Source organism: Manihot esculenta, chromosome 6 (genome assembly GCF_001659605.2).
Source record: "Manihot esculenta cultivar AM560-2 chromosome 6, M.esculenta_v8, whole genome shotgun sequence".
NCBI lineage: Eukaryota > Viridiplantae > Streptophyta > Magnoliopsida > Malpighiales > Euphorbiaceae > Manihot > Manihot esculenta.
The window spans coordinates 24,294,952-24,322,299 of NC_035166.2; the positions used below are offsets into that span (position 1 = coordinate 24,294,952).

Consider the following 27,348-nt stretch of genomic DNA (forward strand, 5'->3'; position numbering starts at 1 on the left):
AACCACCCATTTGGAAAAAGAAATTGGAGCTTCTCAAAGAAAAAAAAATTAAATAGAAACAATGCAACAAAGTCTGTAACCGTAATTTAAACCAAAAAGTTTCATAAAACCTATGTACACCTATACACTCCACAAAATTTTGATCATATGTATCAAACTGCAAACCTTAAAATGTCATAGAACTTCGTGTGGATGTCGTGATCAACTTCTATGCAAAAAATCAAGCATTACACAAACACTACTTATTGATCACGCATACCTAAGCTGCATAATCTCAAGCTAAATGTCTTGCATGACGATCTCCTCTATGGAACTCATAGCCACACTGTCTGCTCTCAAAAATTGTCCCATACCATGACCTTTTGCTATAGAGATCTTTAAGCACTTATGAGATGTTAGATGTTAGCATGCTTTAACTTTCTAAAATCTTTTGGGTAGAGTAGCAACTTAAACTAGTTACCATCTAGCCTCAAATTGGAGATGTGCAAATTGCATGCTTTTTGGTTTTTAAAACCCGACCGCCCTCCTCATTTCTCATTTGTGACTCTGCATTGCTTATCACCATTTCATAGCACTTTGTAATCAGCCATCTTTAGCTTACACAAGTTTAAAGCCTGCTGACTAATTTCTGGAGGAACTTCATTTAGAAGGTCTGATATGGCTACTTCATGCTGACTTTTCAAGTCATCAAGTTCCTTTTGCTGCTTTACCAACAGTTCTTCAAGTTTTTCGGCAAGTACCTTCACATTCAGAGGGACACTGTTGATATCACTAGATTCCACATTAGTCCCAATCTCAGATTCCAACGGGACAACTGAACTAGCAGCATTTTGACTGTCAGCATCATGGTGATTATTGAGAGAAGTTTGGTGGAAAGGCGAGTTCGAGTGGCCAAGCCTACTTGGAGAGCTTCCACCAACTACCCTGGGTGAGTCAGACCAATACTTCCTACCTGAAGGCAATCTCTCTAATGCAAGACTGCTGGAAGAAGTCTTCAATCTCTCTAATGCAAGACTACTAGAAGGAGTCTTCAATCTCTCAAATGCAAGACTACTAGGAGAAGGAGTTGATTCATTGTTTATGGTTGGATAATCCCTGCTTTCGGAAGGAGATTCTGCAACTTCTTCAGAAATATTATCTGCAGAAAATTTAGAGGTTCCCCAATTTGGAATATGTGACTGAATTTCTGAGTCAATCATTGCAGCAATTGTTGAAACATCTTGATCAGTCAGATCCAACTCCTCCACCATTTCACTAGCAACTGCTATCGCTGTATCTACCTCAATATCAAAGGGGAAGTGGATATTACGGATTTTACCTAGAGAATGTAACATTTTTAAATTGACAGTTATGAATAATAATAGACAAAATCTTTATTCTCTGGAAGTGGAAGTTGAATGAAAGAGAGAGTGGGAGAACCTGTGGAATCAGCCATGCTTAGTTTCAGAAATATTGTGTTAACATTTTTCCTCTGTCCTTGTACTGTGAAGTCCTTACTTCGCTCAGCTGAATCAGAACTATCACCTGTATCTTCTCATGTTGAAATTCAAAACAAAACATTAGCACGGGAGGAGGGGAAACATAGAAAAAAAACAAAAAAAATTGAGAGAATGGATTGATTTAAAATTATATATATATAGTGGAGGAGGGGATTTATACAAATTGGGAACTTCACTTCATTTGGAAATCAGTAAAAAATTCTATTTGAATTCTTAAAAGGCGCTTATTTTCCTTCTCTTCAGGTTCTTTCCAATCACCCCACCCCCACTCCCTTGTTTTCCTATAAAACAAATATATGATGAGATTTTGACTTTTATAGATCTCAGAAACCATAACCATTCATATTTACCTGAATGGTGCAAATTGAATTGTAAAGAACGTTCCTCATCAGATCGGAGAAAAGGATCCATCAACAGTTCCTTTGCAGGCAATCGGTAGGTGACATTCGCAATGCATTTTTCTATAAATGCTTTCACAGAATGATCAGTCACCTTTGCTAATGATGCAGGCTTTATTCCCTACCAAAAAAAAAAACGTGACAAGTAAGTCCTTGACACCAAGATGTGTAGCAATTTTAACATGTGGTGGCAGCTGTTTGATATGATGAGTGTGAATTTATGGTTGCATAGAGGCTGGCTCATGGTGTCTTCTTAAAACATTTTGAAATTTGTTCAAATTCTTTAACAATAATCCATAAGAAATTGATGGTAATACATAAAAAGCAACTTTGTTAGTATAATATCAATCTTTTCAACCAGACAAGATTCCACTTTGATAATACAAATCCACTGCATATAAAGATTGAAATTGAGGAGAAAGGAAAAGACAATTTGAGCTCTCCTTTCCTCTTCTTATATTCCAAAATATGCAAACAATAAACACATGCATTACCTACAAAAACATGATCATTGAAGAACTAAGGGTTATCAATTTACGAGTTTCAAACGAACCCTAAGTTCAAGTACAACATTTTCGCTTTCACCCAATACCCAAAGCGTAACACATGCATTACCTACAAAAAGTTATCAATTTACTAGTTTCAAACAAACCCTAAATTTTCGCTTTCACCCAATACCCAAAGCGTCATATATCAGTTAGCTGTCATATGATAGCCTATTCAAGAAAAAGAAATTTCGTGCATGTGATAATGAAGGAGGAAGACAGAATATCCACAAAATGCATATAGAACTTTCTATTTACCCTGTATATAAACAGCCAATGTCATTATGTGTTCAGTAATGAATGAACAAAACTAACATCATAATATATAAATCTACAGAAATAATCTTCCCAAACTAAATCAGCCAAAGTACTTTGCAGTTTTTAATAAGAGCCTACAACCATAGCAAGATATTGAATTAAATTACAGGGGATGATGAACGGTTATGGGTTGCATGAATAGCACATGAATACAATGGGGCAAGAATCTCAAATGCCTTACTGATGTCACTTTCTTGTATATTTGAGCAGCATTCGCACATTCAACATAAGGGTAATCAAAAGTCACCAACTCCAGCAAGCACATGCCAAAGGCATAAATGTCCACAAGCTCATTGTATTCCTCCTCATAAAGCTCTGGTGCCATAAACTCCGGTGTACCTAGAGTCACATTTGTGATAAAGATGCTGTTATCATATAAAAACACTTCATAATCAAGAAAGTAGACAGATCTCTAGAACACTGTCCTCACCAATGACACTATGAGCTGAACGTGCCTGCTGAAGAATGGCAGCCAAACCCAAGTCACCAATTTTCACCTCACCTTGGTTTCCATTAACAAAGATGTTGTCACACTTTAAATCTCTATGGATGACTGGGGGGTCATGACTGTGAAGATATGAAAGGCCTTCCAAAATCTGCCTGGACCATTTTTTCAGTGCTCTCAAATCAACGTGCTTATGTTTCTTTCGGTACCTAATACAGATTTAAAACAATGCTCCTTTTTAACAAATAAACTTATACTGAAATGCAAACTTCTGTAGCATTGTGATTAAAAAGCTTACTGCCGCAATGTCCCAGAAGTGAAAATCTCAGTGATGAAGTTGATATTTTCATTTTTGGTGTCGACCCAGGAATTATAAAATTTGATTATGTTTTTGTGCTTCAGAGTCTTAAGCAAATGAACTTCAGAGTACAGACGCTCCAAATCAACAGCATTACGCAAAAGATCCGCTACCTTAACCTGATTCCAAGCTACTTCTATTCCTTCCAATTCATCAAATGCTCTGTATCTAAATACCACGCAGCTTTATCAAGGATAAACAGAAATTATACCCGCAATCAACCCTTATGAAGTACTGATACGTGTATTAATCGTTGGCATACAAAGTTGTTTTTATTATCCATAAAAAAAAAGCGATGAAGAAGAGATCAGAATGGCACAAAAAGGATACACTTTTTTGAAAGCCCCTCTCCCTAGAATCTCTTTGTACTGCAAGAAGACAATGTAAAACCAAAAATCGGCAGCAACCCTCCAATTAGAATGAACCAAAACGCTAACTCATATAATAATAATAATAATAATAATAATTGGGGCTGAAAAGAGAAATGAACGAACAATAATTATTAAAAGAAAGGAGGAAAAACTGACCCGACCATATCGACCAGTAGGGTCAACCTCCACGAACTCAGCATCGGAATCGTCAGGGTCTTGCTCGGACTGGGATTCCTGAGGCATCTTCGTCCCTCAAGCACGATACCGATTCGAGAAAAAAAAAAAAAAAAGATAGATACCTAAATCAAGGCATCAACAAAAGATTTCGGATAAATTTTATGGATTAGTAAAGCGCTACGGTTGTTTTTTCTACCTATTGTATAAAGTTTGCAATTGACTTTCAAACTTTAAGTGGGATCCGAATCAAAAATTAGCGAAATTAAACGATTGGCTGATAGGAAAAATACCCTCGATCAGGAAAGGGAAAAAAGAAAAGAAAAGTAGCGGGTCAGGAAAGATATTTAGAGTTTGAGAAATAGGAAGAAGAAGAAGAAACAGTTGGGTTTGTGAAAGGAAAGCTAAGCTATAAGATCAATGGCGACGGCCGAGTCAGAAGAGAGCTACTGGTGTATAAAGGTAAGATTTGGATTTACATGTGAATACGGAAAAGTATGAAAGAATCTTCCCTTATTCTCCAAAAACTTCTCCGTCATTGCAACTGCTTGCGTTGCGTTCCTCATTCCATCTTTACTCAACCTTCTGTTTTTTTTTTTTTTTTTTTTAATTCTTTTCTTTACAAGTTATTAATAAATTAATAATCAGTAAACATAAAAGAATAAATAATATATCATTCTAAAATTATTAATTTTATTATGATTTACGGATTTAGCCGCTGTAAATATAACCTTGAAAAGTTCTAGATCAACATTCAATTCTGATTTTCTTTTTTTTTATAAATGAAATTTATTAATTTCATTCGACATATTACTTGGTTAGAATTGTATTGAATATTTGCTAATATTGATGTATATATTTTTATTTTTTGAAAGAATCACTAATGCTAAGATTAGGTATGGATTGATTAAGTCAGCTTTAAGATTCTACTAATACTTAAAAAGGCTTATTGTACCATGAGAAGTTCTAGTTCAACATTCCAATTATGCATTTTCTATATAAATAAATTATTATGAGATATTATTTAATTAAGGAAAGTAGGAATTTTGTTATGATCAGAGTTGGAATTTTAGTAGATTAAGTGGGGTTACTTAAAGGGTTTAACTATAATTAGTTTTTTTTATGATATATTGTGGCATTAGTTTTGATTAAAACGCTGTTTTTTTAATATTTTTTATGTTTAAGGTATTTAAAAATTTTATTTAACGAAAAAATATTTTTTTTAATTAAAATAAAAGTTAAATTATTTTAAAAAACTAACTTTTAAAAAAAAATGTCATTTTTATATTTTAAAAATTTTAGTAAGACATCAATATATAAATTTATTAATATATTTTATTTTTAAATTAAAAAATATAAAATATATTATCCTATTAAAAAATATTTTTTACAAAAATTATTTTTCACATAAAATATTTTTTAAATATAAATTATTTACTGCAAATAAATAGAATCTAAGAAAATAAAAAAAAATATATATTAAATCAAGTATACTAAATTTAAAATCCATCAAAATCAATTTTGAAATTTGACTATAATTATAACTAATTAAAAAAATTAAATTTTGCTATACAAAATTAGAAGATCAGCTTATAATATTAACAAAATGCAAAGTATTAAATTTTTTATACAATAAGCCATATTTCAATTACTTAATTAGGATGTTGATAAATATAATTTTGTAACTGCATTTTTTTTAAAAGCTATAATTATATTACTAGTTATTGTAATTTTATAGATAAATTATATTTGTCAAAAAACTGACAATTAATTATTTACTAATTTAATAAAAAAATAAATGTAAAAATTTTACATTTTGAAATAAACATATCGTCGTTTGTTAGTAATAGTTTTCTTTAAATGTTTATTAGTAGTTAATGTATATATAAATTATTTCATGCGAAAATGGAGGTGACAAATTTTAGAAGAACAGTTATTAAATTAATTAAAAAAATTATTAAAAGAAATTTAGAAAAAAAAAATCTCCTATTGATTTTGTTGCAATTTCTTTTCAAATAAAACTATTTATTGTATTAATAAAATTTTATCAAATAAATAGGAATATCATCCCAATGAAAGAGACAATTATACCTGATATATTCTATAGCCAAAGTAATAGCAATTAGAGTAACATCACGACGAACCCATGTAATAGAAATATCAGTTATAGAGTCTAATAAATATTTATAATCATTCAAAATCAAACTCTTTTATAAGATAATTTGACAAAAATATTTTTAAGTATGTGTCTAAACCTCTGTATAAGATAATTTGACAAAAATACTCCTCATTTCTCATCTCTCGAACCTAAATCATTAAAATTTTCCGAATAAAGTTACGGAAAAGAGTTTTTACGAGATAAATCTCAAATCAGATTCCAAAACTGACGTCGTTTTTATGATTCCGGAAACTCATAATAATTAGTAAACTTTCATTGAATATTACCTTCCGAAACAATCGAATTAATAAAATTTGAAAAAAAGTCAATCACAAAAATAGACTCATGATTCTTCCACATTAACGAAAGGCCTCCTCCCAATTCTTGTCAAAAATTATAAAAAAATTTTATACGAGAGCTAATAACTTTTGTTTCTATCAAAAATAAAATGTCTGACTTGTAAGTAGGAACCAAATCCTTCAATGCAATAACACCATATAAAAATCATAAGTAATGATCGAAATATCTCTTGATCTCTTAATAGGGACAACATCTTTTTCTTAATTAATAATCAATTGACGCAGATTGTTTTTTATGGAGAAGGGAAAATAAGAAATTAAGTTTAAAGAAAAGAAAAAAGTCAGAGTATCGAGTTACAAAAGGACAAGGAAACTTGATTTTGTTGCAATTATAATCTATATTTTTTTTATTAATTAAAATTTAACCTTTTAAAATTATTTCAATTGTATCCTATTATTATTTATACCGGTAAAAATTAACAAAATTATCACATCACTCGCCATATTAATCCCACATCAACAAGCCATGTCAATAAATTTTAAAATTAACAATAATCTAAAATTTTAGAATAAAAATAGAATTTTTTAATAATTATTTATTTTATTTTTTAAAATTCATTCTAAATATTAATATAATTTAAAAAAAGATGATAGATTATAGTATTATAGTTTAGAGTTAAAAGAATAATTTAAAAAAATATCTTAAAAAATTATTTTATTATTTTTAACATTTTTAAATTAAATTATATTAATTATTATTTTAAATTATTTTTTAATATTTTATAACTAATATATTTAATGAGGTTATTTTTTAAAAAACAATTTTAAAAGTAATGCTAAATAGTAAATAATTGATAATAATTTTAGTTAAAATAAGATCAAGAAATATATTATTATTATAAAATTATTGATAAAAATTAAAATAAAATTGAATAATAATAATAGTAATATTTTATATTTAATTTAAAAAAAACTTAATAATTTTGTAAGTTTCCTAATTAATAGAGTGTATTTGCTCTAATATTAAAAAAAATAAAATTTAATTAACATAAAAGTAAAGTATAAATTTTTTTAACAATTAATTCTAAACTTTGTTAACGTGGAGTGGTAACATGATGATATTAATGTAGCAAATGACGTAGCAATTTATTAGTTTTTTAATGATAAGTACAATTAAAATAATTTTAAAAAATTAAGTTTTAATTAATAAAAAAATCATAATATAATTACAATTACAGATTTTTTTTATCATTAACTCTTTTTAAAAAATAAAACATAGGTATTAATACTTTTGTAGATCCGCAATTTTCATCTAAATTAATGTTTTTACTTTTCATGTGAAAAAAAAAATGATTGTTTCTTTTTAGTGTTATCCCAATAATTAGCAACAGTAACTAGTCAATATTATTCAAAATATATAGTTTTTTATTAATATAAATAAATGTAAATCATGAATAACCAAAATTAAATCCATATTATTAATAAATTAAAGTTCATTTAAATTCGATTTTATATCAATGAAATTTATTCTTTAAAAATCAAGTGAAATTAATACTTGAAAATAACTTATTTCAGAAGTATTTAACTTAACCCATAAAATGATTTTATAGTTTGAAGTGAATTTGTTTTTTTAAAATATTTTTAAAGCTTATAATTTTTTAGTGGAAATGAAGCTTTTCATTTAGTGCACATGAGCTAATTTAATAAAATATTTTACTATATTGTTAACATTTTATTTAAAATTTCACTAAATGTTTATTTCATTAATTCAAATAAATTATTTACACTAATTTTAGCAAAGGTAAAAATTATTTTTGCTAATTTTTCATATAATATAATTTATTTGTTTATTTAATCTAAAATTAAATCATATCTTCACATGAAAGAAATATATATTATAATATCGTAGTAAAAAATAAATTAATATAATTTATTATTTAAAAAAATAAATACTTATAATAGGTATTATTATAAATTAAATCAAGTACCCCACCCTACCAATAGTGGAAGCTTGGGTGTCCAGAAAAGTGGGAATTGACAAATAAAAAGTTCTATTATAAGGATACTTATTTGGCAGGAGATAGTGAAAGACAAAACGGCGGTGGCGGGTGGAGCGCTCGATCCGTCTTATGGGCAGTCGGCCAAAAAAATCTGATTATTCATTGAATATTTCTTTGATATAAAAAGAAATGGAGAGAGAATTGACCCCTTTGCTTCAGTGGAAGCATCGATCACCATTTGAAGAAACATTAACTGCATTCAGTCCACTTCTGTTTTCAGGATTCTTGTGACATTCAGACCAGACCACACCACACCACAACTGGATTTTAATGGACCAGAAAGGTAACATAAGATAGAAACAGACGTATATAAATATAAAATATTTGATTTGGCAAACTACTTCCTCCTTCTATTATGAGCTATTATGCATTTCGAGACATGCAAAACTTGTATATAACAACTTTCCATGATAAACTATAGCTTAGTTATTTTGATCCATCGATTGAAACTTTTTATATTTATCTCTTGTCAAATCCTACCCAAGTTACTGGTATCTATTTTTCATGATTGAAAGTATTTGTTAGTGTAGAGAAGTACAGATTAATCTATATTATGATAATAACCATACATCTAGATTTGGATGCACCATGTGTCACGGTTTCCTAGTCTCTTTTCAAAATGACTTGCCTTTAAAGTTCAAACGAATTTGCAGTCAAACTCAAGGAATGCAAATGTATGCACTAGAATATTTTATCATGATGCATAGCTATAAACACATTTAAATCTTTTTTGAAGCTTGCAGTTCATCCACTGGCAGCCTCACATAATATATTTTCACCATCCTAATTCTCGCAATTTCAAAATCGAGGGAAAAGAGAGAAGGAACTAAACCTGAATAGCATCAAAATTTTAAAAAGGAATGCAAATGGTTCTCACTTTTTGCCAGCATGACTAACTCCACTTTCTCAATGAACCGATAATCAAACTCACGCTAATTATCAAGTTTTCTACTATTTGTTAAGTGCATTCATCTTGTCTCTGAGATAGTACAGCTTGGCCCTCCGCACTTTCTTCTTGTCTAGCACCTTTATTTCCTTTATGTTAGGTGAGTACCTGTAATCACCATTCATTTATAGGATCATCATCTAGAAGCAGAGTGCAGAAAGGATAAACAGTGATAACAATTGAAAAACATTTTTTGAGGAGGTGGAAGGGGAAGGAGGGGGTGAGGGGTGTGGACTATAAAACGAAACCAACCAAAAATTAAGGGACAAGACAATGACTACTTCCATTACCTATCTGGGCACATTCTTTTCTTTGCTGCAAGGTTGCAATCTGTTACTTCTGTATAATTCATTTTATACTGCCCTTATCCGCAAAATTCTTAAGCTATGCAAAACACTACAAAAAATTTATTTAACTCAAAATTATACATTACATTCAACGACTAAAATGATAGACATTTCTCTAGTCACATTAATCCTGTAGCGAGCTGGTATGCAATAGAAAACAACAATGGTTTTTCTCTTGCATCAAGTTCTGCCTCAATCTATATTAGTTTCCTCCCCCAACCATGACAGGGTTGTTTAATCATGGAAGAAGATGATGAATAATCGTCTCCATCTGTGAACAGAGGATTCTATATCTACATGTTGCCACTTGCCACTGTCTTATACATGGTAATTTTCACCTTAAATTATTTAATGTATATAATAAGGCAAAATTAGGATGTGTGCGCCATAAACCCAATAAATCAAAGTGAATCCTTAGTATATCACATTTTGGAGAAACCTAACCATTAGAAATTGGACGGTACTTCAACTTCATCAATTTATGTGACCCATATTTCTATGCACCTTCAACCATAAGCAAATTCACAGTCGTACTCCATCGCAAGACACGTCTCTCATTCTCTGGTACTTCCTGGTCATATCAAGGATCAAGATGGAATAAAACTTTGAGTCCATTATACAAATTTTTTTTAAAAAAAAAAAAAAAAAAAACTCTCTATTATCCCTCCTGCAATTAACATGTGACGACACATTAGTAACTACAATAATAAAAAAGATATACCACTTTGAGTTGCACAATATAACCGGGCTTAATATCAGTTATCTCCCTCTGTGCCCTTACTTCTTGCACTGCTTCCTTGTCTAGAATCTTTTAACAACAATATCATCAATAGCTACAATGATAAAAAAAGAAAAACTCAAGTACTATCAGTAATATTCAACTCCAAACTGGACAAATGGATGCATGCCTGCATTATATGCCTGGCAGTTTTATCGAGTCTCTTAAATTTGATGCGGGAGGCACCATCAGTGATGGCTTTTGAAGCAACTTTTGCAGCCGATTCAGCAGAATTTCCTGCCGTTGTCATGGTCCTGCTGAGGAATGGAGGTCCCGCTGCCGTCCATAAAGACCAATTAAACATAGAACTTGCATCTGTTATTGAACCAATTTTTGTCTGCAAAAAGAATTTCAAAGTGATTTCGTTTAAGAAACTGTTCTAGAAGAATGGAAAATTGTCTTTCACAGGATTCCAGATAATGGCAATATACTGAGAGTCCAACATAAAATACAATCCCCGTTAACAAAGTAATTGATAGCGGTTGTCGAAGCCGTCAAAAATAAACATATTATCAATCAACAAATAAATTTGTAGATAGTGGCAATAGGGTCGAACCACAAGGACTTGACACTACGGATTTTCCTAATAATGACTTTGGACAAGTAAATAACAAATAAATAAAAAGATGGGGGGTTTTGATTTGATGATAATGAATTAATACTAAATAGCAAGAGAAAGCAATAGTTTAAAAAGATAAGAATTTCAATGGGAGAAGGATTCTAGTTGAAGTATGGATGTATTCCAGTTTGTTTAGAATTGATCATTGATCTTAGAGATACTCCTATTTATTTCAATAAATTAGTTTAGGATGTGGAAGACGCTTCTCACAATCCAAATTCCTCCTTAGTTCTAGTTTGATTAGGAAACGTTCGCTAATCAAACACTAGTTAACTAGCTGCCAAGGAACGTCCTTTGGGCCTTTGGCATCGAACAACTGTTAACTGCATTAAGACTTAGAGAAACCTAATTCTAACCTTGCCAACCGCGTGGTCAAGTTTAGATTATGCAACTTGATTAAATGTGTGTTTAAATAATCTAAGCAATTACGGACCTAAATTATTCAAACAATTGTTACTCAAGCAATTAAAAGCAATAGGCCTAAATTGATTCTAAAAGCAAAGCAACAATTATAGAAAGATCAAATTGTATAAATATTGAAAATAAATAGAAGTTTAACAATGGAGATTTAAATCTCCCAATTCATCACAAATCTGAATTTTCCAACTTCAACTAGAAAAGAATGGATTTAGCCACTCATGGTGGACAAAATCACAAAAGAAAAGAAGAAAAGAAGATGGAGAGTGGCTGCTGTATTTTTCTGCAGAGTTGCTGAGGCTGAGAGATGATTTTCAGATGCCTTTGATGCTGCCCTTATATAGCTGGAGAGTCCCAAGTTCAATTTGATTAGGGTTTTGCAATTTCAACTTGATTTGGTCTTCTTTGTGGTCTTTGATTCCTCTTTGAATTTTGTGTTTGATTGAGAATGAAACTCTCTAAATGAGGGGCGTGGCTCTTGGGATTGATCTTGTAGTGTTTGAAGTGGATTTGGACTTCTTTCCTTTGATTTTGGAATTTCTGCTCTTTTCCCGCATCTGCTGTATTTTCTGTTGTCAAAGTGATTTGCCTGGTGATTTGAGTGTTTTGGGCAAATCACTGACCCAATCACTTTTCTGTGAGTCAGTCCTCTCTGTTTCTGCGAGTGATTTGACCAGTGTCTTCGAGTGTCTTGGGCAAATCAGTGGGCAAATCGCTTCTGCCTGTTGCCTTCAGGTTTCTGCTTCAGTTTGATTTGGGCAAATTTGGGCAAATCACTAGTCCAATCACTTTTGCTGTCATTTTCTGCACTTTTTCTCCAACTCTTCAATTTCTTCCTTTTCTACAAAAACAAGATAAAAGTCATAAATTAAACTAAAAAATGTGTAAATAAACAATAATAATTATAATAAAAATGTGGCTAAATTATGCTTGATCAAATACTCCCACACCTAGTCTTTTGCTTGTCCTCAAGCAACAAATAACTTAGCCAATCAAGCCCCTTTTTCCTTAGAGCCTAAGTACCACTTAATCAGCCCCCCCTAGACTCCCAAATTGAAGTATCACAGTATAGAATACATGCACCAAGGTTGTTTTTTCTTTTCCTTGTTTCCCCTCACCTACCATGGTCAAAAAAAAGGTTTTTGATTCAATCATGCATATTCTCTTTATATGAGCTCAATGCAACCTCTAAGAGTGACTTGCCCTTCTTTGAATATTTTATTTTATTTTATTCAGCAGCACTTTTCATTCTTGCCTGAAAAAGTCACCAACCTTTTTACGCGAAGGTGCATATTGGTGATACCCACCCCCGGTTACTCAGTTAGTCACTTGTTCAAGTGGCTACTAGCTCTGTTCATAGTCTAGACCATTGAAACTTATTTCTGCCTGAAAAAGTCACTAACCTTTTTACGCGATTGTGTACATGGGTGATACACCCCCGGTTACTCAGTCAGTCACTTCTCCAAGTGGCTATTAGGCTCAGTTCATAGTCTTAGACCAGTGGAACAGGTTTAATTTGTGCTTTTGTGCTGGTCTTTTTTCTTTTCTTTTCATGTCAGTTTGGGCAAATCAGTTTTTAGAGAGTTACACTAACTTTTTATTTGCATGTATTTATATTTTTATTTCCCTTGACCACAGCAAATTTAAGGATTCAATTCAAGAAAAGAACTTTCAAAGTGAAGGTAGCACACTATAATTGATTCAATTTAGGCTTAAAGGGGTGGTAAATCAATGGGGTCATGAGATAGGAAGCTCTTTTAACCTTGTTATCTATGCTGAGTAGAGCAAAAGCTAAGTCAAAATTCTGTGTGTGTGTGTGCAAAAAGTGAAAAAAATGTGTGAAAAATTTTGGTGTGTGTTTATGGGGGCAAAAAGATGCAAAAGAAAGCAAAAAGAAAGCAAATGATAATGTAATCAATGCAAAAATAACCTAACAGTACCCCCACACCTACTGCAAACATTGTCCTCAATGTGTAAACATATATATAAAAAATTTAAGAAGAAAAGGGAAAGAGACTTCCTGGCCTGGGGGTGATTTGGCCAGTGATTTGGGCAAATCACTGGTCAAATCACTGTCTGTCATGGTGGTGGGGCAGAAAGTGTTGAACCAGCAGATGCAACATGCTTTCCATGTGCTGCACCCTGTCTTGAGCCTCCACCGAATGGTCTTGAGGTGCCTTTTATGTCCTCCAAGGTCCATCCAATTGCTTTCTTGTGCTTCCTCAACACATCAATGAGCTTTTCCTCTTCTTCTTGGCTGAGCTGGTTGGAAATAATTACTGGAAGTGTATTTTCAGCTCTCAAGTAGGCATATTTGAGGTGGCTAGGCAAGGGTTTCAGATCTGGTGCTTTCTCTGTCTGCTGGTTTTCTGTCTGCTTGCTGTCTGATTTGCCCAGTGATTTGGGCAGATTATCTGGTGATCTGGACAAATCACTGCTGGACAGCTCAGTTTGCCCAGCGATCGGGTCAGTTTCTATGAGTGAATTGGGCAAATCACTGCCCTGATCACTTTCTGGCAGAATTTCTTCCATGGCCTGTTTTTGCAATTTTTCAACCCTATTGTCTTGCAACTCTTTTCCACTCCTCAATGTGATGGCACTAACATTTTGCCTTGGATTTATTTCAGTTTGGGAGGGTAGCTTCCCTTGAGACTCGTATTTGCTCATTGAAGTGGCCATTTGGCTCACTTGTTGTTTCTTTGCTGGCTGTTCAAGAGCTGTTTCAGTAGTGTATGTTGCTGGTTCAGCAAGTGGAACAACTTCTGGTTCAGCAAGTGGAACAACTTCTGGTTCAGCAAGTGGAACAACTTCTGGTTCAGTTGTGTCAATTTCTGAGGTTGCTGGTGTTTGGACAGCAACAAGGGGTGCAATGGTGGCAGATTCAGCACTTGCTGATTTTTGGACAGCAGGTTCAGCAATTGCTGGTGCAATTGTGGAATTTTCAGAAGGTGGACAGCAACTGCTGTCTCTATTTGCAGTAGTTTGGACATGTAGATTTTCAGCTTGAATTTTAGCTTCTTCACTTGCAACAGGGGGTTCTGCCATTGCTGGATTTTCTGCAGTAATCTGGAACTTGGTTTCTGGTGTAATTTCAGCAGTGGCCGGTGTGGCAGTGGGTGAATTTGCTGATGCAAAAAATTCTGCAGCAAGTGCAGAAAATTCTGCAGCAGGTGCAGAAAATTCTGCAGGTGCAGAAAATTCTGCTGGTGCAGAAAATTCTGCTGGTGCAGAAAATTCTGCAGCAGGGGCTTCAGCATGTTCGACAGCAATTGCTGTCTTTTCTTCGGCAGTTTGGACAGAAGCTTCAACAAGCATTGTTTGGGCAGTAGCTGGTTCAGCTTCAAGTGTAGTGGTGATTTGTGCAGCAGACTCAACAGCTCGGTCTGTTTCTTGGGAACCTTCGTCATCGTCCCATAGATCTTGAAGCTCTTCCTCTCTTCTTAATATGTGTGTGTTCCAATGGTCAACCGCTTGATCCACTTGCTGTTGGAGAATTTTCCCAGAAATTTCCAACTTCCTTACCATCTCTTCAAGTTCCATAGTGGAGTTTTGAGGTGTTGCTTGGGCTTGATAGTTTTGGTAGTAGTTAGCCCTTGCATAGTCATAATTCGGGTGGTCCCTCCAACATGGATTGTAGGTATCAAGGTAGGGATCATGTCTTGGCTGGCTATTGAATCCTCCAAAGGCATGTACTTGCTGGTCATATTGATAAAGTGTGGGACATTGATCAGTTGGGTGTCCCACATATCCACAGATCCTACATGGTCTTGGTGGCTGAAAGTGTTGAGCTCGACCTATGACATAACTATCCACAAGAGAGGTTAGTTCAGAAATTTGAGAAGAGAGAAAAGACATACTTACCGTAGCCATACTTGTAAGGTCTTGGTAGTGCGTTCAATTTCAGGATCGTAAAGAAGAGCTTCTTTATGATCAGCTCTGATCATAAAAGGAAAATACGTTAGTTAGATCAAATCCCCGGCAACGGCGCCAATTTTTGATAGGCGGTTGTCGAAGCCGTCAAAAATAAACCTATTATCAATCAACAAATAAATTTGTAGATAGTGGCAATAGGGTCGAACCACAAGGACTTGACACTACGGATTTTCCTAATAATGACTTTGGACAAGTAAATAACAAATAAATAAAAAGATGGGGGGTTTTGATTTGATGATAATGAATTAATACTAAATAGCAAGAGAAAGCAATAGTTTAAAAAGATAAGAATTTCAATGGGAGAAGGATTCTAGTTGAAGTATGGATGTATTCCAGTTTGTTTAGAATTGATCATTGATCTTATAGATACTCCTATTTATTTCAATAAATTAGTTTAGCATGTGGAAGACGCTTCTCACAATCCAAATTCCTCCTTAGTTCTAGTTTGATTAGGAAACGTTCGCTAATCAAACACTAGTTAACTAGCTGCCAAGGAACGTCCTTGGGGCCTTTGGCATCGAACAACTGTTAACTGCATTAAGATTTAGAGAAACATAATTCTAACCTTGCCAACCGCGTGGTCAAGTTTAGATTATGCAACTTGATTAAATGTGTGTTTAAATAATCTAAACAATTACGGACCTAAATTATTCAAACAATTGTTACTCAAGCAATTAAAAGCAATAGGCCTAAATTGATTCTAAAAGCAAAGCAACAATTATAGAAAGATCAAATTGTATAAATATTGAAAATAAATAGAAGTTTAACAATGGAGATTTAAATCTCCCAATTCATCACAAATCTGAATTTTCCAACTTCAACTAGAAAAGAATGGATTTAGCCACTCATGGTGGACAAAATCACAAAAGAAAAGAAGAAAAGAAGATGGAGAGTGGCTGCTGTATTTTTCTGCAGAGTTGCTGAGGCTGAGAGATGATTTTCAGATGCCTTTGATGCTGCCCTTATATAGCTGGAGAGTCCCAAGTTCAATTTGATTAGGGTTTTGCAATTTCAACTTGATTTGGTCTTCTTTGTGGTCTTTGATTCCTCTTTGAATTTTGTGTTTGATTGAGAATGGAACTCTCTAAATGAGGGGCGTGGCTCTTGGGATTGATCTTGTAGTGTTTGAAGTGGATTTGGACTTCTTTCCTTTGATTTTGGAATTTCTGCTCTTTTCCCGCATCTGCTGTATTTTCTGTTGTCAAAGTGATTTGCCTGGTGATTTGAGTGTTTTGGGCAAATCACTGACCCAATCACTTTTCTGTGAGTCAGTCCTCTCTGTTTCTGCGAGTGATTTGACCAGTGTCTTCGAGTGTCTTGGGCAAATCAGTGGGCAAATCACTTCTGCCTGTTGCCTTCAGGTTTCTGCTTCAGTTTGATTTGGGCAAATTTGGGCAAATCACTAGTCCAATCACTTTTGCTGTCATTTTCTGCACTTTTTCTTCAACTCTTCAATTTCTTCCTTTTCTACAAAAACAAGATAAAAACCATAAATTAAACTAAAAAATGTGTAAATAAACAATAATAATTATAATAAAAATGTGGCTAAATTATGCTTGATCAGTAATCAAACTCTCTATTCACTTCAATAACTACCATGGACCAAAGCTATCACAGTAGTGAATGTAAATATGTAATAGAAAGAAAACTCTATCAACAGCTAATTAAACATAATGGATTCATAAATTTCTTAATCCTAACTCCATGCGTAAAATATCAAGTATAGCAGAAGTCCTACAATAGCCGAAGAAATAACATACAGACTTCAAAGAAGAGAGAGAAGCGAGCTGGTGAAATCATTATGATTATACTGAGTTTAAACCGATGTTTAACTAAGTCAGATATTTAAAAAAAAAAAAAAAAAAAAAAAAAAAAAAAAAAAACCCTCTCCAACAGGTGAGATAGATCCTAGAAAAAAAAATTTCTTACAAAAAAGAGAGATTCTGTCCATTTCTATTTCTTTAAGAATAAATTTATACGTGGGATACTTCTAACATGTCATGTTGTTGGAAGAATAACGAAGAGCATACCTATTTGCAGTTTGATGTTTGAGATATACGGCCATATTTCTTCTACAACATTCAGGATTTTATTCCAAGGAACAATCAAAGAAATAGGACTAAGACCCATAATTTGTAATTTGGAAAAAATGTACCTTTATTATCACTGCCTTTTCTACCTCTGTTCACGAATTAGCTGTCCTCCAACATCCTGCTTGATTAACACTTGATTTAGTGCTATCAAAACACTGTTCACTCGATTTGATTTGTGTGGGCTTAAGTTTAAAATGATTAAATTAAAAAAAAATTGTTAAAAAATAAATTTTTAATATTTAAGTTTGATCCTGTTCATATTGGACCTGCATACGAATATGAATAATTTACTTTTTTTTTTAAATTAAAAAAAATAAATTAATTTTATAATATTAACTAAAATTACACATAATAATAATCACGATCAATCAATAAATGAAAAAAAATTATAATTAATAAATAAATTTTAACTCTATATGTTTTAAAAAAAAATTTAAATAATAAAATAAATTTATTAAAAACTATACAAAATAAAAGGAAATATTAATCAACATTATCTTTTCTCTAAATCAACAATATTTAAATTTTATTTAAAAATTGATATATATTTTTTATTTATATTTTTATAACTAGTTTGAGTAGGCTCGATTTCAATCTACATTTTTAATTAAAAATTAGTTTGCGGAAACTCGATTCAGGACAGATCAAATAAAAAAAAATATTTAAAAAAAAATCTCAAATTCCTTATTTAAATCTAAAAACATACGGATGATCCAAACTATCCGCAGATTTAATCCTGTTTTGATAGTAATAAAAGGAAATTGGAGTAAATTATTATTACGAGGTGTATTTTATCAAGATTTTTAATTATTTAAATAAAAAGTTCATATATTTATATAATAAAACTATTTACTTATTTTATTATTAATTAATTTATTTAATACTAATAAAAAGTATAAATAGTTAAATTAATAATATAAATATTTAAACTTATAAAGTCTAAATAATATAAATATTAAATAAACAAGTAGACTAATATTTTTTTTCCAAAAAAACTAATGAATTTGATTTCTTTATCTTAACTCTTAAGTGAGTATTTAAGAAATAGAGCTTAATTAGTGAAGATAGAGTGCAAACAAAAATGCATACACAATCAACACATAAAGTACCTCAAATTAAAATTAAATATTTATCTCATAAAATAAAAAAATTAAAAGTTGAAATACCAACCAATCATAACATCACATTAAATCATATTTGATTTATTTTAAAAATTTAAAAATCAATTTAAAAAGAATCAAAGAGGAGAAGTTATATTTTCGGAGATCAACTATAGCTAAACTCAAAAGAGGGGAGTACTCAGAATTTTACTAACACGTAACATATTTAAATTTAAATCAGGTCTAATTTTTTAAAAATTTAAATGTTAGTTCAAGATGAGAAATGTCTATAATCTATATAGAAGTATATTATTATTTTCCTTCGATAAACTCCATTAAAATTAATTTAAATAATTTTTTATAATTGATTCAAAATGATTAATTTAAATTATTCAATAATCTCATCCTAATTAGTATAGGTTTATATTAAACATGCTAAGTTGTGGACGTGGGATTTCAAATCCCGAAACAGCAAATCCATACATATGTATATTGAAAATCCAGCTATAGCAAATAATGGTTAATATGAAAAAGTTATTCATACAACGGTTGAATTAAATAATGTTTCACTTCTAAATCAAAACTAAACTGTCAAATTAACTAACATAAATCATCATTCCCATCATTCTCTCCACTTTTATTTTTCACTTTCAACCCAAAATCATTATACCAACAGCATTCAACAGTAACTCATAACTGGCTGCTTGTTTCGGGGACCACTCTTTTCTCCTTTGATAATGCAATAATTAACATGCAAAACTTTTAAATTAAAACTTCAGTTTTTACTGTTTAAAGGTTTCTGCTAAAACCTAACCGTAAAATCCGTTGGGTAAGCAAAAGTGAAATTGGACCAGATCAGCAAATGCAGCTGAAGATTCCTCAGAATTTTTCTGCTACTGGTCTCACTGCCAGTTCCTATAACCTAGATTCCTTCCTACACCAAAAGGAAGTTAAAAAGTGAAATCACACCCACAATCCTAACTGTATTAAAATGATCTTAATTTTTCTCAAAATATGAAAAAACCTTCATATTTTAGAAGTGATATCACATGTAAGAGTTTGTTTTCATATCAGTTAAAGACAAAGCATTAGTGTATTAGAAGATGTAATATGCTTCTATTATTTTTTCAAAGTTATTTTTATCTGAATTAAATTTATTTATATGAGTGTAAATATATAAAATTTTACGTGAATTTTATTATAATATTTTTTAAATTTTTTAATGTTGTGTTTTGACTGATCAAGTTTTACCATTCATGACTTCATGTGCTGTCATACTCCCAAGGGAACCTACTGTGCACGTAGAAATCTATGCCCCAAATCTGGTGAAAAATGACCTTCTCGGCTTTTAACCATGTATGGGAATAAGTAATTTAGTGATTTATCTGTGTAGAATAACCAAAACTACATCGGATTCAATAAAGTTGTATTGTTAAAGATAAAAAGGGGAAAAAAAAATTTTATATAAGGTCAAGGGAACAAAGAAAAGAAATACATGTTTATGAAATACAAAATCCAGGTAAGAGTTTGAGCATAATTGAATATAAAAAGAAGGGGATCTTCTTCACTCACTCTCACTCACTGCCATCTATTTGCCACTTTGAAAATATTTCTTTATTTCCATTAATGCTGCCGAGAACACCTCGATCTGGCAGCATATGTGACTCAACATATCTTGTGATAAGCAAGATCTCTCTCTCTCTCTCTCTCTCTCTCTGCATCTCCTTTTATACAATTGAGTTCTGTCCAATTCATTCACCATCATCCTGTTGGGTCACTCTGTTTCATCTTGGTCTAAATTAGGCTAAACCCATTAACAAGCTTTCTTTCAAGGTGATCAAAGCCATGCAAGACCACCCAATTGGAATTCCTGCTTGTTTCACATCTGGCGAGAAGTTAACAGATGATCCTGCCACAGTAACCAGGTCAGGGCAGAGCGTGTTCATGTCTGTTTATCGTACAAAAATTGTAGATCAGTGCCGTCTGATCACCATAACATGGTGCAAGAATTTGCTGCTCCATGGCCTATCAGTTTCAGTGGAAGGTCCTGAAGGAGACAGCCAGTACACCTGCAAAGTGGAGCTGAAACCTTGGTACTTTTGGAGGAAACAAGGCTCCAAGCGCTTTATAGCGGATGGAAAAGCTATAGATATCTTCTGGGACCTGAAGGCTGCAAAATTCAACGGTGAAACTGAGCCACACTCCGAGTATTATGTTGCTGTCGTCTGCGATGAAGAGGTTGTACTACTTCTGGGTGATCTAAAGAAAGACGCATATCGAAAAACTGGATGTAGGCCTGCCCTTATTGATCCAATTTTAGTTTCCAGGAAGGAGCACATATTTGGCAAGAAGAAGTTTTCTACAAGGATGAAGTTTCATGAGAGAGGTAGGTTTCATGAGATCTCTATTGAATGCAAGAACACAAGTCATCACAATAGCAATTCTGCTAATGGGGTTGAGCCAGAATTGGAGATTAGGATTGATGGACACTTGGCAATTCATGTGAAGCATCTTCAATGGAAGTTTAGAGGTAATCAGTCCTTTAATCTTAATAAACTAAGAGTAGAAGTGTACTGGGATGTCCATGACTGGCTATTTAGTCCTGGTTTAAGGCATGCTTTGTTTATCTTTAAGCCAACATTGCCATCCATATACCTTTCCTCTCAATCAACATCATCTTCATCACCAGCGTTATCGTCCTTGACATCGACACCACTGTCTTCTCAGACAGGAAGTTCAGGTTCACTAGAGGGACTTAACGCTGGTGGGTCATCCGATTTTTGCTTGTTTCTCTATGCCTGGAGAGTTGAATGGTAAAAGAAGACGACATAGCAGCAAATATGCACCACCACCAACACCCAAAATAAGAAGGTTGTAAAAGAAGATGTGAGGTGTTGATGTTATGGGCCAGCATGTGGAGGTGGTGAGGATACAGATTGGGGGGAGAGAGGGACAGGTGATTAGGATGAGAAATGAAGTAGGACCGAAGAGAGAGATTGGGAGTTAGTTACAGCTGGAGATGAACAAGTGGGCATAACTGGACAAGACAATAATTTAACATCAAGAGGCATCTCCATCTGTTTTTTTCACAAAATTCTCATATTTTGTTCTTGATCTGATCTTGAAATATGAGCAATTAGCCTTTCACTTTGTACCTAAATCTACCAATATGTATGTTCCTAAATTTTATAAATGGGAAAAAGAGATATCTAGACAAGGAGTTCTGAGTTCTCCACAGGTTGCGCTGAATGTCTGTATCCGGCAAATTAAACAGAGCCGGCTGGTGCATGTGATGAAGAGTGTGAAGGATTGGTTCTTAGGTGGGGGCTGCTGGTGATGAGAATAACTAATTATATTGCAAGAACTTGCTTGGCATGTGTATTGCACATGAACATAACAAATTTACATCATCCTTTTTCATTTGCTTTTGCTTTTCTTCTACGTGTTCCAAAATTAGATCCTAACCTCAATAACATCAAAAGCAGATGCTTTTCCTGTAATGGGAATAGCTTCATTGTCTCTTTCTCTCTCTCTCTCTCTGTTTTTGGGGAGCTCTCCCTTACCTACTGTCAACTCGATAGACAATAATTTCTGTTTATCCTACCATTTCTGAATCTTCTGCAACCAATCCAATGATTTTAATGAAAAGGGCAGACTGTATATCATAGGATACCATTTTTATATTTGAAGTCAAGGGCATTAGGCTGTATCGAATATTTTTAAATTTTTGCAGTAATTGGCTGTTGTTATGATAAAGTTGGTAGAGCAAAATAATCAACCTGCAAACTATATGATTGCAAAACCAATATGAAGCATCACATATTGTTTAATCATCTTTATAAATCATTAGAAAGGTGATGTTTACCTGCCAAAGAGACTCTTCTCAAGTGAAGAAAAATTCTGTAACGCATAAATCTAGTCCTCTGGCATATGAAATGAAACGACTTTTTTTTTGTGGTCCTATTCTTCCAATTATTTGACAAGAACAAGATTTTCGTCGTCAATAAAGATGGCTAAGTATTAGATGATGTTATCAATCTGACTGTTATTAAAACCTTTTGACATTATTGTCTGGTACAAAAATAATAATAGAATAAGCATAGCAGCCATGGCCATTTGACTATGACTTCAGGACATTCTGCTCAGCTATTTCGATCATCCCTAAGGGAAACGTCTGAAGAAAAAAGAAAAGTCTAATCTCATTAAAAGTTAAGGTTTCTGCCACAATGAGCAAAATGATGAGTGCAGAGTTCTGTCATCATTTCCCGAAACCAAACCACCTTGCCAGGAAGAACTTACTCTTTCCGCGAGAGGAATCAGAATTTGTTTTCACAGTTTCGGCTGCAAGAATAATTAATAGATAAATAGGAATAGCTAACTAATGAATAATAAATTTCAAAGCTTCTCTTCTTCAAAAATGGACTGCTACCTGATTTTGGTGTGTCCCCGTTGGATTTTGCATTTTTCACATCCTTAGACTTCTTATCTGAATTTGGTACACTGGCTTCACTGTAACAGATAGAAGTTGACTTTCTCTCTGCTTCTCTCTGCTCCATCTGGGTCGTGCTGTCGAGTCCTCCTTCGTTCACCAAGCACAGTAAAAAAGTATGCAAGCTTTGTAAGAAGTGAAACAGAAAGTTGCAAATGCACAAGAATTTCAGACCAGACACATACATAGATTACACCTAATCCCTTAAATTTGTGGAGTGATTGATTAATCATTCATTTGGTTAGTTACCCAATCCTTGAATGAATCCAACTGCCACAAGGACTTTAATTTCTAAATTATAGTAATCAAGTGACATGCATGATCATAAGCGATTTTACTTTCTCTCAACTAATCCTAAAGGATCTTCACTTAGATACAAGAGAAAGTTAAACAGCTTACTCTCACTAGGTGGCTTTCCGTAGTTGTACCGCAAAGTCTCAAAGAAGGAACTGTCTCTTTGATCTTGAATTACTAAATAAAGAGAAAAAGAAAAAAAGAATACAAATCATGAGATGAGAATGAAGAAATTTGCTGATGGTTTGGAGAAGCAGAAGACATGCATTGTTCGAAAAGGGCATTTTGATAATTAGCAGTTGAACCAACTAGTAGCAACCGAACTGCCTCTGCATCCCTTGTCATTGACAACTTAGTAGATGCATTCAGATTTTGAGTATCTAAAAGGATACCTGCAAGCTGCAAGATAAGGAAATATTAAGCCTCAGCCAAGAAAAGCCAGTCTCCTTTTTACACTAGAGCTGTGATATAATTTACCAAAAGCTTTTTGAGCACTGGGGTTTGAAGCAGATCATAAGCATCTTCACAGTAATTATCAGTAAGAATAGTGCACTTAGATCCAACCTGCAGAGAAAAATAGAAGGCCAAAGTAAATATTGAAATGGATATACTTTTGCCCATTTGATCTTTTATTATAACATGTACTGACCTCATTATCAGTTTTCAGTATGTCCTGTCCAACCACAAGGATGGTTAATTTCCCTGCCATTATCAAACTCTCCAAATCCACCTGAATTACAGTTAAGGATTAGAGAAGGGTGGCAATTCAATAAGTAAGAAAAGTCTCCAAAAATTATGCATTAAGGAAGGAACAGAAATGGCATTAATTTGGAAGCACCTCATCAGCAAAGAGCAATGAGGTAGTCTCAAGGCCAACATGGTGGAAGAGCCAAGCCGCCTGCCTTTGCTTCCACATTCTGCCTCTCCTTACATTCATCACCGGCACCACTACATCACGGTCTCCATCTCCCTCTCCTTTATTCTTTATGAACCTATTCTCCAACAACCATGCATAGCATATTGCCGCTACCATTGAACTTGTATCTGCCCAAGAAATCCATCTCAGACATTACTAGAACTACAAATCAACGTAAAAAACAGTAATTCAACTTTGTTAATCTTCTAATTCATATATAGAAGTGTTCGTAAGTTCTTTTTAATTTGAGATATTGATATTCAACTTCGCAGTGAACTTCAGTTCAAACCGTCGAATTAATATCTATTCATAAAGTAAATTGTACTAAACTGGTTGAAGTGCCAGAAAGGATAACTTTGGCCTTAGAATCAATCTCCCCATTCAGAATCCTCTCAATCTTGATTCTTTGGTTCTTAAGGAAGTCATTTAGACTAACGACTCGTTCTCCCTCCTCTTTCTGTTGCCACCCATTTACATGAGGCTTTGGTGCAATTTTCCCAACAGAGCACGTCGACCTCGTTATTGATCTTCTATGAGCAGACTCTACGACATTCCTCGGTGGAGACAAGAGCTGTTTCTCCGGTTGGGAACATGTCGAGGATGATATTGATCTCCGGTGAGCTGACTCAATGAGATTCTTTGGAGGAGAGAGCATCTGGGTATCAGGTAATGGGGCTGCTTTGAAAGTTCTGCGTGACGGTACTGGTACTCCTTGGGAAGCAGGTATAGTTGGCTCAGTTTGGAAGCGGGACTTGCGATATGTTGGCTGACGAGGCAGCACTGTGGCTACTGGATCAATGGAGGGGGTGGGGGAGTCGTTGGGTTGGTGGGATTCTGGATTGTAGGGTTTGAGCATGTTTGAAAACCACTGTTGGACCTGTAATGCAGGGGATGGCTCTGAGGGAGAGCTGGGCATGCTATCTAATGATTCTGATCTATTACGGCTGTGCTTTGCTGATTTTGCAAGTATCTCTCCACTGAACCCTTCTATTGCTTTGTGCCTGTGAAGAAAATACTAAAAATTTTGGTATCATTCTGAGCTTCACAGTAAAATCTAAATGTAAATCATCACAAAAACGTACCTTCTAGCAGACCTAGAGAGAGGATCCCTCCTATCAAGTACAGAAGGTGATGAAAGCCTGCCAGGAATAGCTGCGAACTTTGGCGATCCAGCAACCTTGGTAGGCGAGTCACACCGCGTAGGAGATGAAGCCATCATTCGTCTGGCCTCCTCTAGCCACTCTTGTGTTAACCTGCTGCTGTTACTCCTGGTGCTGTCATCGAAACTTTCTTCGTCATCATCCTCCGAAGGACTTCCAGTCAAGTTATAAGCTTTCTTATCAGTTTGCACAGTTCCAAAGAACATGTCATTCATGAAATCTGTGAGGTCCGGTGGTTGTTGGGTTTTGCTTGGTTGGCGAGATTCTACTAGCTTCTTTTGCAGAGTGACAGAGCCTCTTGAGGACTCCTTGCTCAATCTCCTTTCCATCATTGTCTCGGAACACGCAGAAGGAAAGGTGTTACGATTTTGGTCAAGAACACGAGGCAAATATTAATGTACATTGACATATATGTTCTGTCAATGAATCGAGACATTGATAATATCAGCAAGAGGAGAATGTTGGCCGGCAGTCTGTGGGAATGTCATTTTCCTTGTAAAGTTTGTACAAAGCTATAGCCGTTGACAGGGACGACGAGCAATCTAATCCTATGCAGTTCTTGTTTGTCTTTTCAAGAATTTGCTAGCGGAACGATCAAATTACTGCGTTTTAGCAAATACGAAGCCGTGTGTGTGCTCTCCTTGATTTTTTATCAGATTAAATAATTTAAAGAGCAGCCCATGAAAGAATACTATAAAAATCTAAATACTAGATCCAAGCCCAATAAAAAGGAGCCTTAAGAAAAAAAAAAAAAAAAAGAAAAAAAAAGGGGGTGAATCTAAATCCTTTCTAATATTGAGCAGTGGCGCATATTTTGTTCAGCATAGCCAAGATGAGAGGACTTCGTTAGCAGCCGATAGCATCTGAAGAGGAAAAGATCAAGAGCAGGAACAAGGGAAAACCAGCAAACTCTTCTGTTAATTCCCGCAAAAGCTGCAGCTGAATTTTTAATCGCTTGTTTTGCACGCATACAGAATGACAGCGTTTTGGCTTGCACTTCTTATGCACGTGATGCTGAGGCTGCTGAATCAAAATGACATAGTTTCGGGCTCGTTTTCTAATTTTTATTTAAAAATCTTAAAAATTTCAAACTTCATTTTCATATAATTTTTGAAAATTCTTATGGATATATAGTAATAAAATAATTAAAAAGAGCAAAATGATAATAAAAAAATATTTGGTTAAATAAACAAATGAATTGCATTTCATTATTAGACAGTAGTAAAATTGATAACTAAAAATGATTGGAAGAATGAGAAAATCATTATAAAAATGTTAGAATATGCCAAATAAGAAAGAACAAATAGAGCAAATACATATAAAATAATCAAATCACTTAAAATAAAATAAAACTATAGGCAACAAGAACATGCCATCTTAATTAGATAGAGGGGAAGTTTTTTCTTATGGACATTCCTTTCTATTAAGTGGTTGGTCATTCATTCATTAATTAAATTTATCAATAATATGATTTAAAAGGAAGTGTTGGATAAAAATAGAGAATTAAATACATATATATACAAAAAATAAGGAAATTTAATTAAAAAAAAAGACATGCAACAGTAATAATTTATTGAAAAACTAAGCTATAACAAATATATGTGGTCTGTGAGAAAGAGAGGTTGATGAGT

The 27,348-nt window shown here is 33.5% G+C and overlaps 4 protein-coding genes across 6 annotated transcripts; 1 reads left to right on the plus strand and 3 right to left on the minus strand.

Annotated features, from left to right (window-relative positions):
- Window positions 1-23: 23 nt before the first annotated feature.
- Window positions 24-4,708, minus strand: LOC110616595 (probable serine/threonine-protein kinase WNK3). 2 transcript variants are annotated; one of them, XM_043957322.1, is made up of 8 exons: window positions 4,091-4,708; window positions 3,894-3,931; window positions 3,504-3,731; window positions 3,191-3,414; window positions 2,942-3,099; window positions 1,850-2,018; window positions 1,420-1,524; window positions 24-1,318 (listed from the first exon to the last, which is right to left on the minus strand). In XM_043957322.1, exons 1-8 carry the CDS (start codon window positions 4,175-4,177, stop codon window positions 567-569), a joined length of 1,761 nt encoding a protein of 586 aa, XP_043813257.1. In that variant the 5' UTR covers window positions 4,178-4,708; the 3' UTR covers window positions 24-566. The 2 variants fall into 2 exon arrangements, with proteins under 2 accessions (XP_043813257.1, XP_021614712.1); XM_021759020.2 differs by having other exon boundaries at window positions 1,420-1,530; window positions 4,091-4,707.
- Window positions 4,709-9,289: 4,581 nt separating this feature from the next.
- On the minus strand, window positions 9,290-17,685 carry LOC110618285. The gene is made up of 5 exons (XM_043957323.1): window positions 17,645-17,685; window positions 10,827-11,033; window positions 10,640-10,726; window positions 10,423-10,489; window positions 9,290-9,679 (listed from the first exon to the last, which is right to left on the minus strand). Exons 1-5 carry the CDS (start codon window positions 17,660-17,662, stop codon window positions 9,663-9,665), a joined length of 396 nt encoding a protein of 131 aa, XP_043813258.1. The 5' UTR covers window positions 17,663-17,685; the 3' UTR covers window positions 9,290-9,662.
- A 3,018-nt stretch (window positions 17,686-20,703) lies between these two features.
- Window positions 20,704-21,675, plus strand: LOC110617936. The gene has a single exon (XM_021760934.1). The coding sequence runs from the start codon at window positions 20,704-20,706 to the stop codon at window positions 21,673-21,675; it is 972 nt and encodes a 323-aa protein (XP_021616626.1).
- Window positions 21,676-22,883: 1,208 nt separating this feature from the next.
- On the minus strand, window positions 22,884-26,465 carry LOC110618189. 2 transcript variants are annotated; one of them, XM_043957943.1, is made up of 9 exons: window positions 25,640-26,465; window positions 24,888-25,558; window positions 24,480-24,685; window positions 24,291-24,371; window positions 24,119-24,205; window positions 24,034-24,040; window positions 23,747-23,818; window positions 23,288-23,437; window positions 22,884-23,199 (listed from the first exon to the last, which is right to left on the minus strand). In XM_043957943.1, the coding sequence occupies exons 1-9, from the start codon at window positions 26,047-26,049 to the stop codon at window positions 23,117-23,119; spliced, it is 1,767 nt and encodes a 588-aa protein (XP_043813878.1). In that variant the 5' UTR covers window positions 26,050-26,465; the 3' UTR covers window positions 22,884-23,116. The 2 variants fall into 2 exon arrangements, with proteins under 2 accessions (XP_043813878.1, XP_043813876.1); XM_043957941.1 differs by having other exon boundaries at window positions 23,908-24,040; window positions 25,640-26,464.
- Between the last annotated feature and the right edge of the window lie 883 nt (window positions 26,466-27,348).